At 26.4% G+C, this 14493-nt stretch overlaps 2 protein-coding genes across 3 annotated transcripts in view; both read right to left on the bottom strand.

Moving 5' to 3' along the window:
* LOC129972494 (microsomal triglyceride transfer protein large subunit-like) overlaps positions 1 to 14493 on the bottom strand; it is a 57836-nt gene that overhangs the window by 26710 nt on the left and 16633 nt on the right. Inside the window, exons 2-5 of one of the 2 annotated variants that reach the window (XM_056086638.1) lie at positions 11443 to 11469; positions 3151 to 3350; positions 912 to 1136; positions 279 to 395 (exon numbers count right to left, since the gene is read on the bottom strand). In XM_056086638.1, the coding sequence (XP_055942613.1) occupies positions 279 to 395; positions 912 to 1136; positions 3151 to 3350; positions 11443 to 11469 (569 nt within the window). The remainder of the gene's footprint in view (positions 1 to 278; positions 396 to 911; positions 1137 to 3150; positions 3351 to 11442; positions 11470 to 14493) is intronic. The other variant, XM_056086639.1, reaches the window with a different exon arrangement.
* LOC129972496 (transmembrane protein 179-like) lies at positions 4408 to 6724 on the bottom strand. The gene has a single exon (XM_056086641.1). It carries the CDS (start codon positions 6469 to 6471, stop codon positions 5803 to 5805), a length of 669 nt encoding a protein of 222 aa, XP_055942616.1. The 5' UTR covers positions 6472 to 6724; the 3' UTR covers positions 4408 to 5802.

Consider the following 14493-nt stretch of genomic DNA (forward strand, 5'->3'; position numbering starts at 1 on the left):
GAGAAGCCAAATATTAGTACCTTTAACATCCAATTTACAGCCAAATATGGTAAGAGGGGTAAGAAGTAATGTTTTGTCTCAAGAGCTATTTAGTCATAGTCTAAAGTGACTAAACAGATCTTGTAGTTATTAGGAAAATAAGCAGGCTAAAATAAATTTTACAGAATGTTTCTAAATTCAATCATATTTATATGTTATTGAATTCTTAAATAAATAATTTTTTATGGATATGTAACAAATATAAATTAGAATTTTATATAGAATAATGGAAAATAAACCTGTTTAGCTCCCAAGTTGTTTTGATGAAAGTAATTCCTTTCACAGTTGGTTTTACGTTTTTTTATGGTAGTGCCATGAACTTTGTAACGGACATCACATAATCCAGCAACATCTGCCTAAGAAATAAGAATAAAAATTAAATATATATTTTTTATTTTAGAATTTTCAGTGGTACATTTGGATATTGTATAATTTCTTATTAATATAATACTACACTAGATAAGGCATATTTCTAAAAGTTGTTACATAAATTTTTTTATTTATCTGTCAAACAAACTATAATACAAGAAACATTTTATAATTGTTTCAAAACTCTTGAATTAATTTACAAGAGAATTAATGACAAGTTATGTAGAAAAAAATTTTTTTGATAGCAAAAAGTGGATTTTATTTTTAAAAAAGTAACAGAAATCCTACATAATCCAAATCTTAATTTTGTATAATCAAAATAATTCAGTGAGAACTGTATAAGATCTTTTCGCAGATGATAAATAGCGAAATAAAATTCATAGCTTTAAATTTGCAATGATAATCAATAGACATCTATTATAATAAAAAATACATAGTTGTTAATGTCTATATGAAAGTGCCAATTAGAAGAAAAGCTATAAAGATAATCATTCATTTCTAACCTCTTTTACTTGAGCATCAGACATTCGAAGCTGTAACAAACTAGCAATGCCTTTTTTGATATTTATCATATCTTGAGAATCTGGTAACACATAAACTTTCTTCACATTTCCATCATTCCAATGGATATAGATTGGGGGGTATGACAGGTTATCTAGCTTTGACCAATGAGGATCTCCTTCAGTAGACTGCATATTGGATGATACAAGTAGTGTAGGTTTCAGAAGCTGTAAGGGGCAAATATGTAAAACAAAATATATAAAACTTAATATTAATAAAAAAATGGAAAATCATAGCCAATTGATAAATTTAATATCAAACAGCATTTCTTCTTTTAGCTCAGCTTTAGATATTAGTAAAATCAAGAATTACTGCACAGATTTTTATGAAATCTTCAGTATTACAAACACAATACTTTAATAGAAGTTTATAGCTTTAAAAGGCAATATAAGAGAAAATTGGTCTGAAGAATTGATATAATCCTAAATTTTTGGGGAGAAGTATGATTGGATTTGATTTGTTAAGATTTTGGCTACTTTGAAGTTGTATCAAGGCAATTTTAAAATGACAGCGAGAACCACATCAGTTTCTCCAAATGTAATGATATACATCCCATTACAGACTCAGCATGTACTAAGCATTAATTAAGATTTTTCCTGAAATTGAATCTAACATTTACATGCTCTAACTCTGAAACAGAAATTCTATCACCAAATCTGAAGATTTTCTTTAAAGGATTTTTCTTTACTTGGTTATCAATACATCATTCAAAAATTATTTCCACAAGTATGAAAAGCTAAAAATGATAATAGACGTTGTTTAATTTGAATAAAATCTGGAATCCCTTATCATCCATTAAATATATATGAAAGACATTCATATGGTGGAAACACTATCAATGCTGTTTCTTTGAATGAAACATTCTGTGCCTTTCAATGCTATTCGACCACTATTCAAATCTATATATCGATATTCTTGATGTTTATGAATTTCTTTAAGTCAGTATAATAAAAATAATTTTATCCAACTAGATAATGTTAGGCCATACAAAGCTCGAAATAAAGCAATCAGCATCAACAAAAGCAACTCATATGCAAGTATCAGCAAAATAATAATAAAAATAATCCGACAACTCATACAGTGGATTGCTCTGTCTCCAGACCTGAATTCAATATATTATCAGTATGTCATACATTATTAACAATGCTCTAAGATAGTACCATAGTATATGTTGGAACTCTTGAGTGGCATGTCATTGTTCTTATTCTTCTAAATCTCTAAGCATGTTTAGTGCAATTTGACAACAGTAAAATCTCTTTCTACTAATCTTATAGGCTATACTATGATTGATCGTAAAACAAATAACTATATTGCACCACAAGGAGATCATACTTAATATTTAACAGAATTTAAGTATATCAAACTGACATGTGTAATTTGTCAATGTCATGCATGTAGATTCCAAAAGCCACATTACCTGGTAATTTGATTTGATATTAGTTTACACCTAATTATGATTTAATTTTATGACAATCAATATATAAATTTTTAATTATTTGTATAATTTTTCCTTATTTCATGAATATTAAAATAGTTAAGTTTAAAGTACTAATCTCACTTTATATCCTTACAACTTATGTCACATTTATAGAAATATTTTAAATAATATATTTATCAAAACTGATCTATTTATCTGCTAATCAATAAAGAAATCCAAAAAATATACCTATGATCTCAGTTACAAATTATTTAAAACAGAAAATATTTTATGATTGTAATTGTATTCTGATATTTTCTTCAAACAAAAAGGTATTTGGGTACAAAAAAAAAAAAAAAAAGGAAGGAAAAAAAAAAGAATTTTTTTTTTAATGCAAATGATTACATCAGATTGAAGCCAGGGAAAAAATAACACTGTGCTACTTAATTTTTTTTAATTCTATATTATTTATATCACAGCATTTTTTTTAAATTAAAATTTCTGAAGTGGAAATTCAATCATCCTATTTGTCACTCATAATTAATAAATTTTTCTGCAAAAAAAAAAAAAAAAAATGCAACTTTGAAATGAAATTTTATGTTAGTGAATGAAATAAATTAGATCCCTTTTCTGTTGTGCAAAAATATATTAAGTAGGAGCAAACCAAAAATTGATTGATTCATATTTCCAAAATAGCGCTCTTAAATAAACATTATATACACGAACAGAATTTTTTATTCAGCATATAATAAATGATTACCAACCTCTAGTTTAATCAATTTTTCATTGGAATTTTCTGGACTTTCCCAAATGGATGAAAGCAGGAATTCTGATGATACCTGATAACCAACATTCCTTCCAATTGAAGCAGCACGACTGGTTAAATTAGAATCTTCATTAAGTAGTACAGTAAACTGGTAGGAATATTTGTAAGTAATACCAGTTTCATAATGAAGTGAGGGAACTGAAAATAATATATTTGATAAATGATAAAAAATAAAAAGCAAACTAAAACAATGCTAAATCCTCCAGTACAACATTTTTATTTTGTAAAAGCATAAAGTTTTTCAACAGCTGAAGAAAAATGCTAATAAGATCTATTTGTGAAATTAAATTTTATAATGTTAGCAATTACGACACTATACACAATTCTAATACTGAATTAACAGAATTCCTAAAAGGTGTTCTGCTTATTACATTTTGATGCAAGTCTCAATCCTTACTTGTTTAAAATTATGCAATAAAGTTACAACAGGCAAATTGCATTTTACTCAAAATTCTACTTTATTATTTGATTGCATCGCATTTTTAGGATTCAAAAAATCACACCAATTCTGAAAACACAATCTTACTTTAACGAACCAAAACATGAATTGCTTTAAGTCATTAAAATTAATTTTTGTTAACATTTTAAATAAGGCTAATTTTGTGAGAATCTGATGATGCATTATCTTAAATTCATTGAAGAAATAAATATAATGCACGAATAAGTTTTTTACAGTAGAAAATTTAAAATAAACTAAGTCAATAAAGTATTTTTCAAGTTTTTAATTAATATATGCATTTAATAAAAAGTTGTAAGCAATGGAAAAGAAATGTACTTTTAATATTTCACCCCTACAAAAACGCGTATAAGATTAAAATTTTGTAGAACAGTTTCATATCTTATAATTAAGAAAGAATAAACAAGACTTAATAAAACACTAAGTTTTTATTTTTTAAATATTTTAATATACAACAAGGAATATGTAATACAGAAATATACAGAGATGAATTTTTAAATAAAAGCACAAAAAACAATTACTACAATTGTTTAAAGACTTTAAAATGTAGAAAGATATATCAAACTTCCTATATTAATATAGAACACTTTCTACAAAGCCTATGCAGAAAATATATTTTGAAAAGAATAACATTAAAAAGTACTTTGAAACAACATTTCAGCAAGAAATATACAAAATTAACCTGAGATATCAATTAATTTACAATATATTATTATTATAAAATAAATGAACAGAAAGACTCTAATCTGAAAAAAGCAGCACTAAATATTAAACATCAATATTTTACATTAAATATTTTGCTAATTATAATAAATTTTATAGAATTACGTGAATTTTTGTTGATTTAACTTGCTTATAAAATTTCCTACATTAAATATTATTGCAGAAAATTAAGTCCTTTAAAATAATTGATAATTAAAAACTGATTTATAGTTAACCTATTAAATGTAGCTACATTTTTAAAAATTTATATTTAAAAATATTTTTGTTCCAAACAGCGCAGCTTTATACAATGTTTATGCTCAATAACAATAGATATAAAATGACAATAATTTAAATATAAATTTTAGGAAGTAAATAATACTATCACCAGAACTAAATACAACTTTTTAATATTTTACTGATGTGAATTAATTTTAACAAATAGATTATTTAAAATGCAAAACTACTTTATGACAAATAGAGTAGAATTATGATCTTTTTCTTTCTCACTAATATATCTATAAAACTACTATATATTAAAAATATAACTTTCTACAGGAATATAGTACAAAGAGTAGATTACAATGTTAGTTAGACAAATCATTACAATATTGAAAACATAAGATTGCCTTATTGTGCATTGAAACAATTTTCTGCACTAAGACTTCAATCTTATAAATAGATATTGTTACAAAAACAATCAAATTACAATTTTCCATATTTGGTCATACTTATTCATTCTATTTTGTAAGTATAGACATCTCTAATATAAAATAAGATAATAGAATAACATAAAAACTATTTAAAATTCTAACAAAACTAATTAAATTTTTAAACAATTTCATAGTTCATAGTAGTTTATAATAAGCATTTGATGATGAAATGATTCAATTTAAGCAATCTTGCTTCTCAGTAAAATTAAGAGTCATCATCATAAAGTCAATGACAACATTAATTCCATTTTATGACATGAAAAAAACCAAGATCAGTATAAATTTCAACTTTTCACATACACAATTTAAATTCTTTCTCTTTTGTTTGACAAGCACAAAGTTTTGGTATAAAATATCACATTTCAAATAGTATAACATTAGAAAAGGACAGTAAAAGAGCAGAATTTCATTTTTCTGTAAGGCTAGAAATAAATCACATTTTCATTGCATTGACTGTATTCAAGGAATATTGCATAGATTTTGGCAGTTATCGGAATATGGAAACATTGCATAGATTTAGGCAGTTGTTGAAATACGGGAACATTGCATAGATTTTGGTAGTTGTCGAAATATGGAAACATTGCATAGATTTAGGCAGTTGTTGAAATATGGGAACATTGCATAGATTTTGGTAGTTGATGAAATGTGAGAACTTTGCATAGATTTTGCAAAAGGAAAAGTTCCATATTTTATGTTCTTCGTGCAAGGATTTTGATATTCATTCATTCGAAGTCAAACATGATGAGTCTGAATCCATCTGATTGATTATTTTTTGTCTTTGGCGAGCCATACTAACTCTTATTACTTCCCTTTCATGATAACGGCAAACTTTAAAAGTAGACAACACTGCTAACAGAACCCAGCAAACCCAAGAACTCCAAATGCCAAATTGCACTGTGCCAATCTGGATGAAGAAGCCTTTAGTTTGAACATTATCAGCTTTACTAATTTCCATAATAGAAGCCTCATCACAAGAGCGGAATCTTTGCGTTACAGCATGACACCAAGTATCGAAACCTAGTGTGACCAGGTTAGCTGCAACAAAGACCATCACTGCGAAAACCATAGTCGAGATGCAGTCCAAAAATGCTGACAAAAAAGAACTATCGGTTTCTTTTCGTAGCATTGTAAACATACGAATTGCCTGCACAAATGACACTAAAACTAGTAGTGAGCTTATGAACATTACATATCCACAGTAAGCTTTCGAAGCCCATTCGGCATTAAAATTACCATCATCGCCGAAACTTCCAGTTGTAAAAAGTAAACAATGGCCTTTGAAACACTCCAAATTTAAAGCAAGAGGTACAACAACACATAAAGATAGTATGAGAGCAACTATATATCCAGTTCCTTGGAATAGCAACAACACATTATTAACAGCCATGTCGATTTTAATTATATGAACACCACCAAACAGCTAGAATTTAACTAAATTGGTCAGTGAAAATTCTGTTTTTAGTAATCACATCGAAGAATAAAGGTATAATTTAACACAGTCCATCAATATACATTTGATCTGTTTCAAAGACAATATTCAAAACGACATATCAACGCAATACAACACTAAATATACAGGTCTAAGACGTACAGCACAGAACAAGATGCAAAACACAGATGGCGAAATCAAAACAAAACGAAATCGATTATATCACGCGAATTCATCTATCGTCTTAAAAAAATGTATGAATTATGAATCGTCATCGAAACTTTGACCCAGAGCGCCATCTACACTCAGTTGCCTAACATCACGAATCAGTTTTTCTCTCTTTTTTCTTTCAGTTTTTCTCCTTATCTTTTCCTTTCTTTTTCTTTTCTTTTCGCGTTCGCATTTTAGAATACTTATTAAGTTAACATAAACGATAAAAAAATCATTTATATGCTCTTGCGCAAGCCACTTTTAATTATTTAATGCAAGAAGATTTAACCTTGATAAAATATCTATTCGATGGCAAAGATTTTTTCATCAAAATTAAAGAGTCGAATAAAATTCGTGTTATGAAATTAATAATTTGCTCTAAAATTTACCAGTGCAGTTTTCACTACTGCAAAAAAAAATATTAATTGTCGTTCATTTCTTAAATCTTGATAATGGTGAAAGTTGAAACATTGTACTATATTTTAATAGTATGTGTATTTTTTAAAAAAAATTGTATCGATGATATAATTTTTTTGAAAAGCAACATTACATTGTCTGCATTTTTGAATAGATCCTTAAATAGAGCTATAGCAAAAACCAACAGAGGAATATTTTTTTAATCAATATAAAATAAATTAAAAACAAACAATAAATTTATATATAAAAAAGAAAGGCTTTATTTTATAAACTTTTGAAAATTAAAGATCATTATTTCACAACGTTCATTTACTTATTATCTTAATGAAAATTTTCCTCTCATCAGGGAGACACATAAACGTGTTGGAAACTTCTGTAGAAGTGGATTTGGGAGTTGTAATTTTTAATTCTGTACGATGTAGTAATGCATATTTGAAATGATTGACTTTTTTCTTTTTTAGCAAAATAACCTTGAATGGTTTAATAGTTAGTTTAATCTATTAATTAAATCAATAAAAAATTAACAAATTCATTTTAATCTGAATGATTTTCGTATAATATTTTAACTTAAAATTAAATAGTTAAATTCTCACAATTAGTTTAAATTCAATATTTAAATTCGGAGTTAAATTTTAAAATTATTTTTTTATATTTCTTTTCTATATTTATAAAAATTTCTGCATTTTAACTTGAAGAATAATGAAGATATACGAGATTAAAATAAATGCATATGAGAAGAAATAATATTCTCATTTAAAAAATATATTACTTTAAGAAGAAAAATTTTATGAACAGAAATAAAAATATCCAAATCATCTTTAATAGTCTCATTTAAAAAAAATTAAAATTAAAATTCTTGTTTTTTATTTCGGCGAAGATCAAAATGTTCTATTTTGACATTGGAGAGAGAGTTAAGAGGCGTCGTTGATCCGAGAGCGCCTAGTATACTGATTTTGTTTTCTTTTGCCAAAAAAATTTAATTAATTTTAAACATGTTAAAAATAAAAATATGAGTATGCATAACAAGACGACGATTGAGTTTGTAACATTAAGTATCCGTTCAAAAAATATTTATTTCATATATTAATTTAAATAATATTCTTTTAACCATGAACGTTCGAATTTTCTAAGACAGTCTTTTTTATAGAGAGTCTCAGAAATTATTAAATTTTGTTAGTGTTTAAAAGCATAGTTGAGGCTCTGATGTTGTCAATAGGAATTTTGATCGTAATTATTTTATTTATTATCTTAAATCTATCTACAGGAGATTGTGACATTTCACAATCTAAACATAATTATCGGTTTAATTAATTAAGAAATTGCATTCCTCATAGTACCTCACGTTTTATTCTAAAATGAGTTCCTTAAACTATGAAATGACCAAACGAGATCTTCCAGATGAGTACTTAAATAGTGGACATTCTGGACTTAAAAAAAATAATCAAGATTTGTAAGTAAAAACTGTGGACAGAATGATCTGAAATTATACATAAAAATTGTTCCAATTTAATGATAGTGTATATTAATTTTTTATTTACTTTTATTGCTTATAGTCTTCTTATCTTACATTTTGGGTTACAAGAGGCCACTTATGCTTTCTAGGCCATTGTTAAAAAAAATTTTTTTTTTCCTGAAAAAGAATAGAGAATTAAAAAAAATTGTGACTTTGCCTTGTTTAAAACTGTGGATAAAAAAAATTATTCTGAAAACAGTGCTTCTATCCAGTTTTGTATCGTAACTGTAAAATTATGGTTATGCTAATTATATATATAAGCAGTATTAGAAAAAGTGGTTCCGTTGGTAGGAAAAGAAAGACAGTTCGAAAAAAACGAAATCGTGTTCCATTTTTTTCGAAAAAATTTAAACTTGATAAAAAAAAAATAGCATATTTCGTCAAGTTGCAATCGATAAACATTTTTTCTCCATCTTTTAATATAATTTTTAATGTATAATTAAAGATATTTTGTTGTTAATGTTATTCTGAAACAACAAATCCTTTTTTTATTTCATCATATATAAAGAGAAAGTATTGGGGTCGTTAAGGAATTTGAATACAAGTTTAGAAAAACATCTGTATACATTAGAACTTCTGACTCTAAAATATACATTTTTGACTTTTCTACTGATATAGATGCTAGTGAATACGATGACGAGTATATCGATGATATTTGGCATATGATCTTATTATCAAATTTCAAATCAAATCCACTAACGGATTGATTGCCATTCAATCCCTTCTGTTCGTGCATATTTGAAAGCGATAACTCAAAATCACAACAAATTTAATGGGAGAACTTTAGTACACGATCTTCTTATCAAAAGTTGGAGACTTTTTTTAAAAATTAAATTCATCAATGGATAGACTTTTTGTGCTTTTGTGCGACCGTATGTGAATGCAATAATACAAAAACACAGCAGGGCAGCCAAATGAAATTTGGTATATAATCTTAACATCAAAATTATCGATCTGTTTTAAACTCCAAACAAAATTAGTAACAGAAAAGGGATTAAGAATCGATACTCGTTTCGCTTCAATGTATTTCAAATGTAAAACGCACTGTATTATAATAATATAACAAAAAGTCAGCAAGTAAATATCCCCTCTGCATATTACAAATTTATTTATTCATTAAATTTTTTTTCAAGTGATAGTTTAATTTCAGTAAAGATATTTATTTTCATCAAAAATTTGACAATTTCAAAATATGTTGACAAACTTTCTTATTTCAAATCTTTTTGAGCCTGAAAAACGCATGTTTAGAATTATTTCTGTATGTGGACATGTTAACGCATAAACTTTTTGATCTAGACGGTTGAAATTTGGTATAGATTTTAAGCAATATTTGTAATTTCTGTCAAATTTTTAACGCAATGCATTCAGAGGAAGTTTGTCTGTCCGGTGTCCGAATACAATTTAACATCGATAATTTCAAAACATAAATAATTAGGCAAATTTAGCATCTAAAATACAGATTCTTTTCGAATGCTGAACAAAATACGTCGAAGGGTTGATCTTATGTTAGTCTGTATATTCGCATGAATGTAAACGCAATAACTCACAAATGCAATATCTGAAAAAGATTAAATTTGATACGTGTTATTATGATTAAGATTGCAGTTCCATGTTGAATTTTGCTTTCAGTTAAAAAGGATGCTCAGAATACAAATTCGATTTTCGTGTACATGTTTTTTAACCTCATACCAGGGATTAATTGCTATTTTTTTTTTTATCCCTGTTTGCATGCTAGAGATAAAAGTGGAAATTTAATATAAATTTCCAATCTTGTGTATGTTGTATTTCCAATTTTGAGTACTAAATTTCATTCGTATGGCTTATTTTTTCACCCATTGCACTCACATACAGAGAAATGGACAAACCTAGAGAAAGTGGCATTTTGGCGGATTTGCTTTAAAATTTAATGAATATTTAAAAATTTTAGCCCTAAAACTATTTACCATATTTCATTTTCTTGCTGTTAAAAAGAGAAATGTGTTCATAGTTAGACAACATTCTATTTTGATTATTCAAATCAGCTTAAAACTAGGAAATTTATTAAATTTCCGAGACTGAGTTCTTTGACGATTATAATACCTCCTTTTAGTATATCTCGTTTATCAAGCAAATTACCAATGCTATATTTTTTCTTGTAACATTTTAAAGACGCACTTTCTTGTAACATTTTAAAGATGTAATTTCTTGTAATGTTTTAAAGACGCGCTTTCTTGTAACATTTTAAAGATGTAATTTCTTGTAATGTTTTAAAGACGCACTTTCTTGTAACATTTTAAAGATGTAATTTCTTGTAATGTTTTAAAGACGCACTTTCTTGTAACATTTTAAAGATGTAATTTCTTGTAATGTTTTAAAGACGCACTTTCTTGTAACATTTTAAAGATGTAATTTATTGTAATGTTTTAAAGACGCACTTTCTTGTAACATTTTAAAGATGTAATTTCTTGTAATGTTTTAAAGACGCACTTTCTTGTAACATTTTAAAGATGTAATTTCTTGTAATGTTTTAAAGACGCACTTTCTTGTAACATTTTAAAGATGTAATTTCTTGTAATGTTTTAAAGCTATGTGTCTCAAAACATGTATTGCGGCAATGATTGTCGATATAATAACTATTTCGAATCATAATTTAATTCAAACCATACCGATCGAACAACATGATAAAATCTCAACTTAAATAAAAGCTGAAATAGAGTAAAAGTGCAATTAGAAGAAGATATGTTTAAGTGTGCATGCATTAAATCCTATTAAAATTTCAATTAATATAACTAAAGAAACATAGTGCATACCTGGTGCAGGAAGGGATTGGGAGTAACCTACGTGAAAAAGAAAATAAATGCAATTAGGTAAAAAAAAGAGTAGCAATTAGGAAATCATCACCAAAGAAATTTTAACAGCAAATTGCAAAAACTAGAAAAGCGTGCACATTAAAAAAAAGTTAATAACATATTAGAAATAAAAGAAGACTAAAGATTTAAAAACCGAACTATTAAATATTCATTGTATTCATCAAAAAACAACTACATTGTTAATAGTTTTTGAATGTTATTTCTTATTATTATATATGTTAAATTCACATATTAATTGAATTAAAATGCAACTACAGTAAAGTACACATACATATTTTTCATTTATACATCAATTCATTATAGCCCAAAACACATTTATGATCAACGTAATACGGTACTCATTTTTTATAACGTAAATAATGAGAAATTTTGATTATAGGTCGTTTCCCTGTTTCTAAAATTCGTAAATTTTCATCCGAAATCATTATTTTCCTATTTTTTAGGAGAACTATTATATCGATGTCAGGATTTCGGAATTATTCACAATCGATTAATCAATAGAAAACAAATTGCCTAATGCTGATTTAAGCATTTAAGAAGAACGTAAAAATAATCATTCCACCTTTATTTAAAGATGCAATAAGCTTCCCCAATCTTATTTTATTTCACAAAATCTGTTCAAAGGAATATATAGTGAAATTCATTCGATTCATAGCATCATACTCAATATTTATAAAAAATATGTTCATTGTATAACAATTAAATGTTTTTTTTTTTCAAATAAAACTCTCCGAATAAACATAAATTGTATAAGAAATACATCATTAGTACTCAAGATATACAACAAAGTTATGAATTTTCGCATTTTAATCTTTAATTTTAAAATTTAATTACTGTTTTCAATAAAATATAATAATATCTACTATTACCAAAAAACTTTAAAATTATTACTTTTAAATGAGAAAATATAAATGGTGCTCTACTATACATTCTTATGCAATTAAAGTAGTAATATTCGTATATTTCAAGAAATGCATACTTGTAATATAGACTTTTAATTCATCATTTCATAGTAAGCCACAGTGCAGAAATAATAGTTTCTGCACTGCACTTTCAAGAATGCTGAATTTACATACTAATTGTGTTAAAATTAAAATAATTAATACATATATTTTTATAAAATCATTGAGCAAACTTAGGCTTGATTGAGCTTCCATTTATGTATTATTATATAATCAAAGCAGAAATAAGTGTATCTTCAAAGGAGAGCATTATTTTAATGTAGGCAATAAGATTTAAAAAAAAAGCTTTCTTTCAGATAAATATTCAGAATCAATAATTGTTTTGGAAACTTAAAAAAAAAATCGTATTAAATTAAGTGAAGAAAATGCGAAATGAAAACATTATCGAAACGATTTATGAGATCCATAATAACTAAAACAGAAAATCAGATCACATAAAATGGAATGACCGAGATTTTAATCAAACATTTTAAATAAACTTCGAATCTCGTTTTTATTAAATTTCATGATGAAAAACATTTATATCACAACTTATATAGTTCTAATTCGTGGTAAGATAAAAAGGCCTTTCACAAAAATGTTTAATAAACAAAATAGAAATTAGAAATGACCCGGTTTATTATCGGAGTTAAATCTGACTTTATCGTGTTTGCAAATCTAATTAAATTGCCACGTATTTCAACAACTTATAATAAATGTAATCAATCGAAATAAGCTGATACGGTTTAGATATCATTCGATAAAATAATAATCTTAACTAAATAAGCCTTATAAATGAAATCAATATAACTGTTAATAGAGAAAACTGTAGTAATAATACCTACAAAAGAATTTTTTTTTTTTTGTAAACTAAATAAAGTAATTGTTGCAGATTTCTTTTGTTAAAAACATTTATTTTTTCTGTCCAAAAATATGGTATGATTTTCGAAATAATTTTTATTCAAATTCATGTTATACATTTACAAATAATTGGAATATTTGTTGAATCTGCAGAGTTTAAGTGGTATTGATGGTATAAACAAATGCAATTTAAAACATGAACTAATTAACCGCCTTTAGTGATTAGTTATCCTTTCACCATATTTATAACATCGATTTAGTCAATGTTATTAATATAATGAATGTTATTAACATGGATTTGATGACCTACATCCTATCCTGAGAAAAGAAGGGAAACGCTTGTTAAACATAGAGCATTCTGAATGGTTAATTAATGCGCTAATTGGCGAAGAATTGAATGTCCGTCTGTTTCTTTGAACTTTATACATTTGCATATGCATTGCCCACTTGCCCACTAACAAATTAGAACGAAATATGAAAATTAAATTTTCAATTCTGAGATTTATAAATGTATCAGAAGAATTCTTCTTCCTTAGCTTTCTATAATGGAAGAAAATTGCACGATTAGATTAAATATTTAATGAAACAAAGAAAACAGTTTGAATTGGTTTAGAAAAATTGTGCTACAACGAAATTGATGTTAATAGGAAAAAAATATATATAGGGTGTTCATTAATTATTGTCGGGGTTTCCGTACCTCATAACTTTCGAATAAAAAATATTACGCAAAAACCGATTACGTATTCGTAAATTACAACTCAAAGAATTTTATTAATGATATTAAAGTGTAAAGCTTGCACAATTTGCACTTTGTAGGTATTCAGCTGAAGGCGATTATGTATTCGTAAATTCTCTGAACAAATTTTGACTCGAATTGAGGCTGATGAAAATTACCTTGGGAAATGGTTCTTCAGTGACGAATCCACTTTTTATGTGTCAGAAAAAGTGAATAAACATAACTGTAGAATATGGGGCTCGGAGAACCCGCACGATTATCAAAAGTCAAAATTTGTTCAGCGAATTTACGAATACATCAGGCCTTCAGCTGAATGCCTACAAAGTGCAAATTGTGCAAGCTTTACACTTTAATATCATTAATAAAATTCTTTGAGTTGTAATTTACGAATACGTAATCGGTTTTTGCGTAATATTTTTTATTCGAAAGTTATGAGGTACGGAAACCCCGACA

The sequence above is a fragment of the Argiope bruennichi genome, chromosome 6 (genome assembly GCF_947563725.1).
Source record: "Argiope bruennichi chromosome 6, qqArgBrue1.1, whole genome shotgun sequence".
NCBI lineage: Eukaryota > Metazoa > Arthropoda > Arachnida > Araneae > Araneidae > Argiope > Argiope bruennichi.

What these genes read in the sequence shown, in the direction of transcription:
- LOC129972496 (XM_056086641.1), bottom strand. Translation starts at nt 6,471, where the DNA reads ATGGCTGTTAATAATGTGTTGTTGCTATTCCAAGGAACTGGATATATA.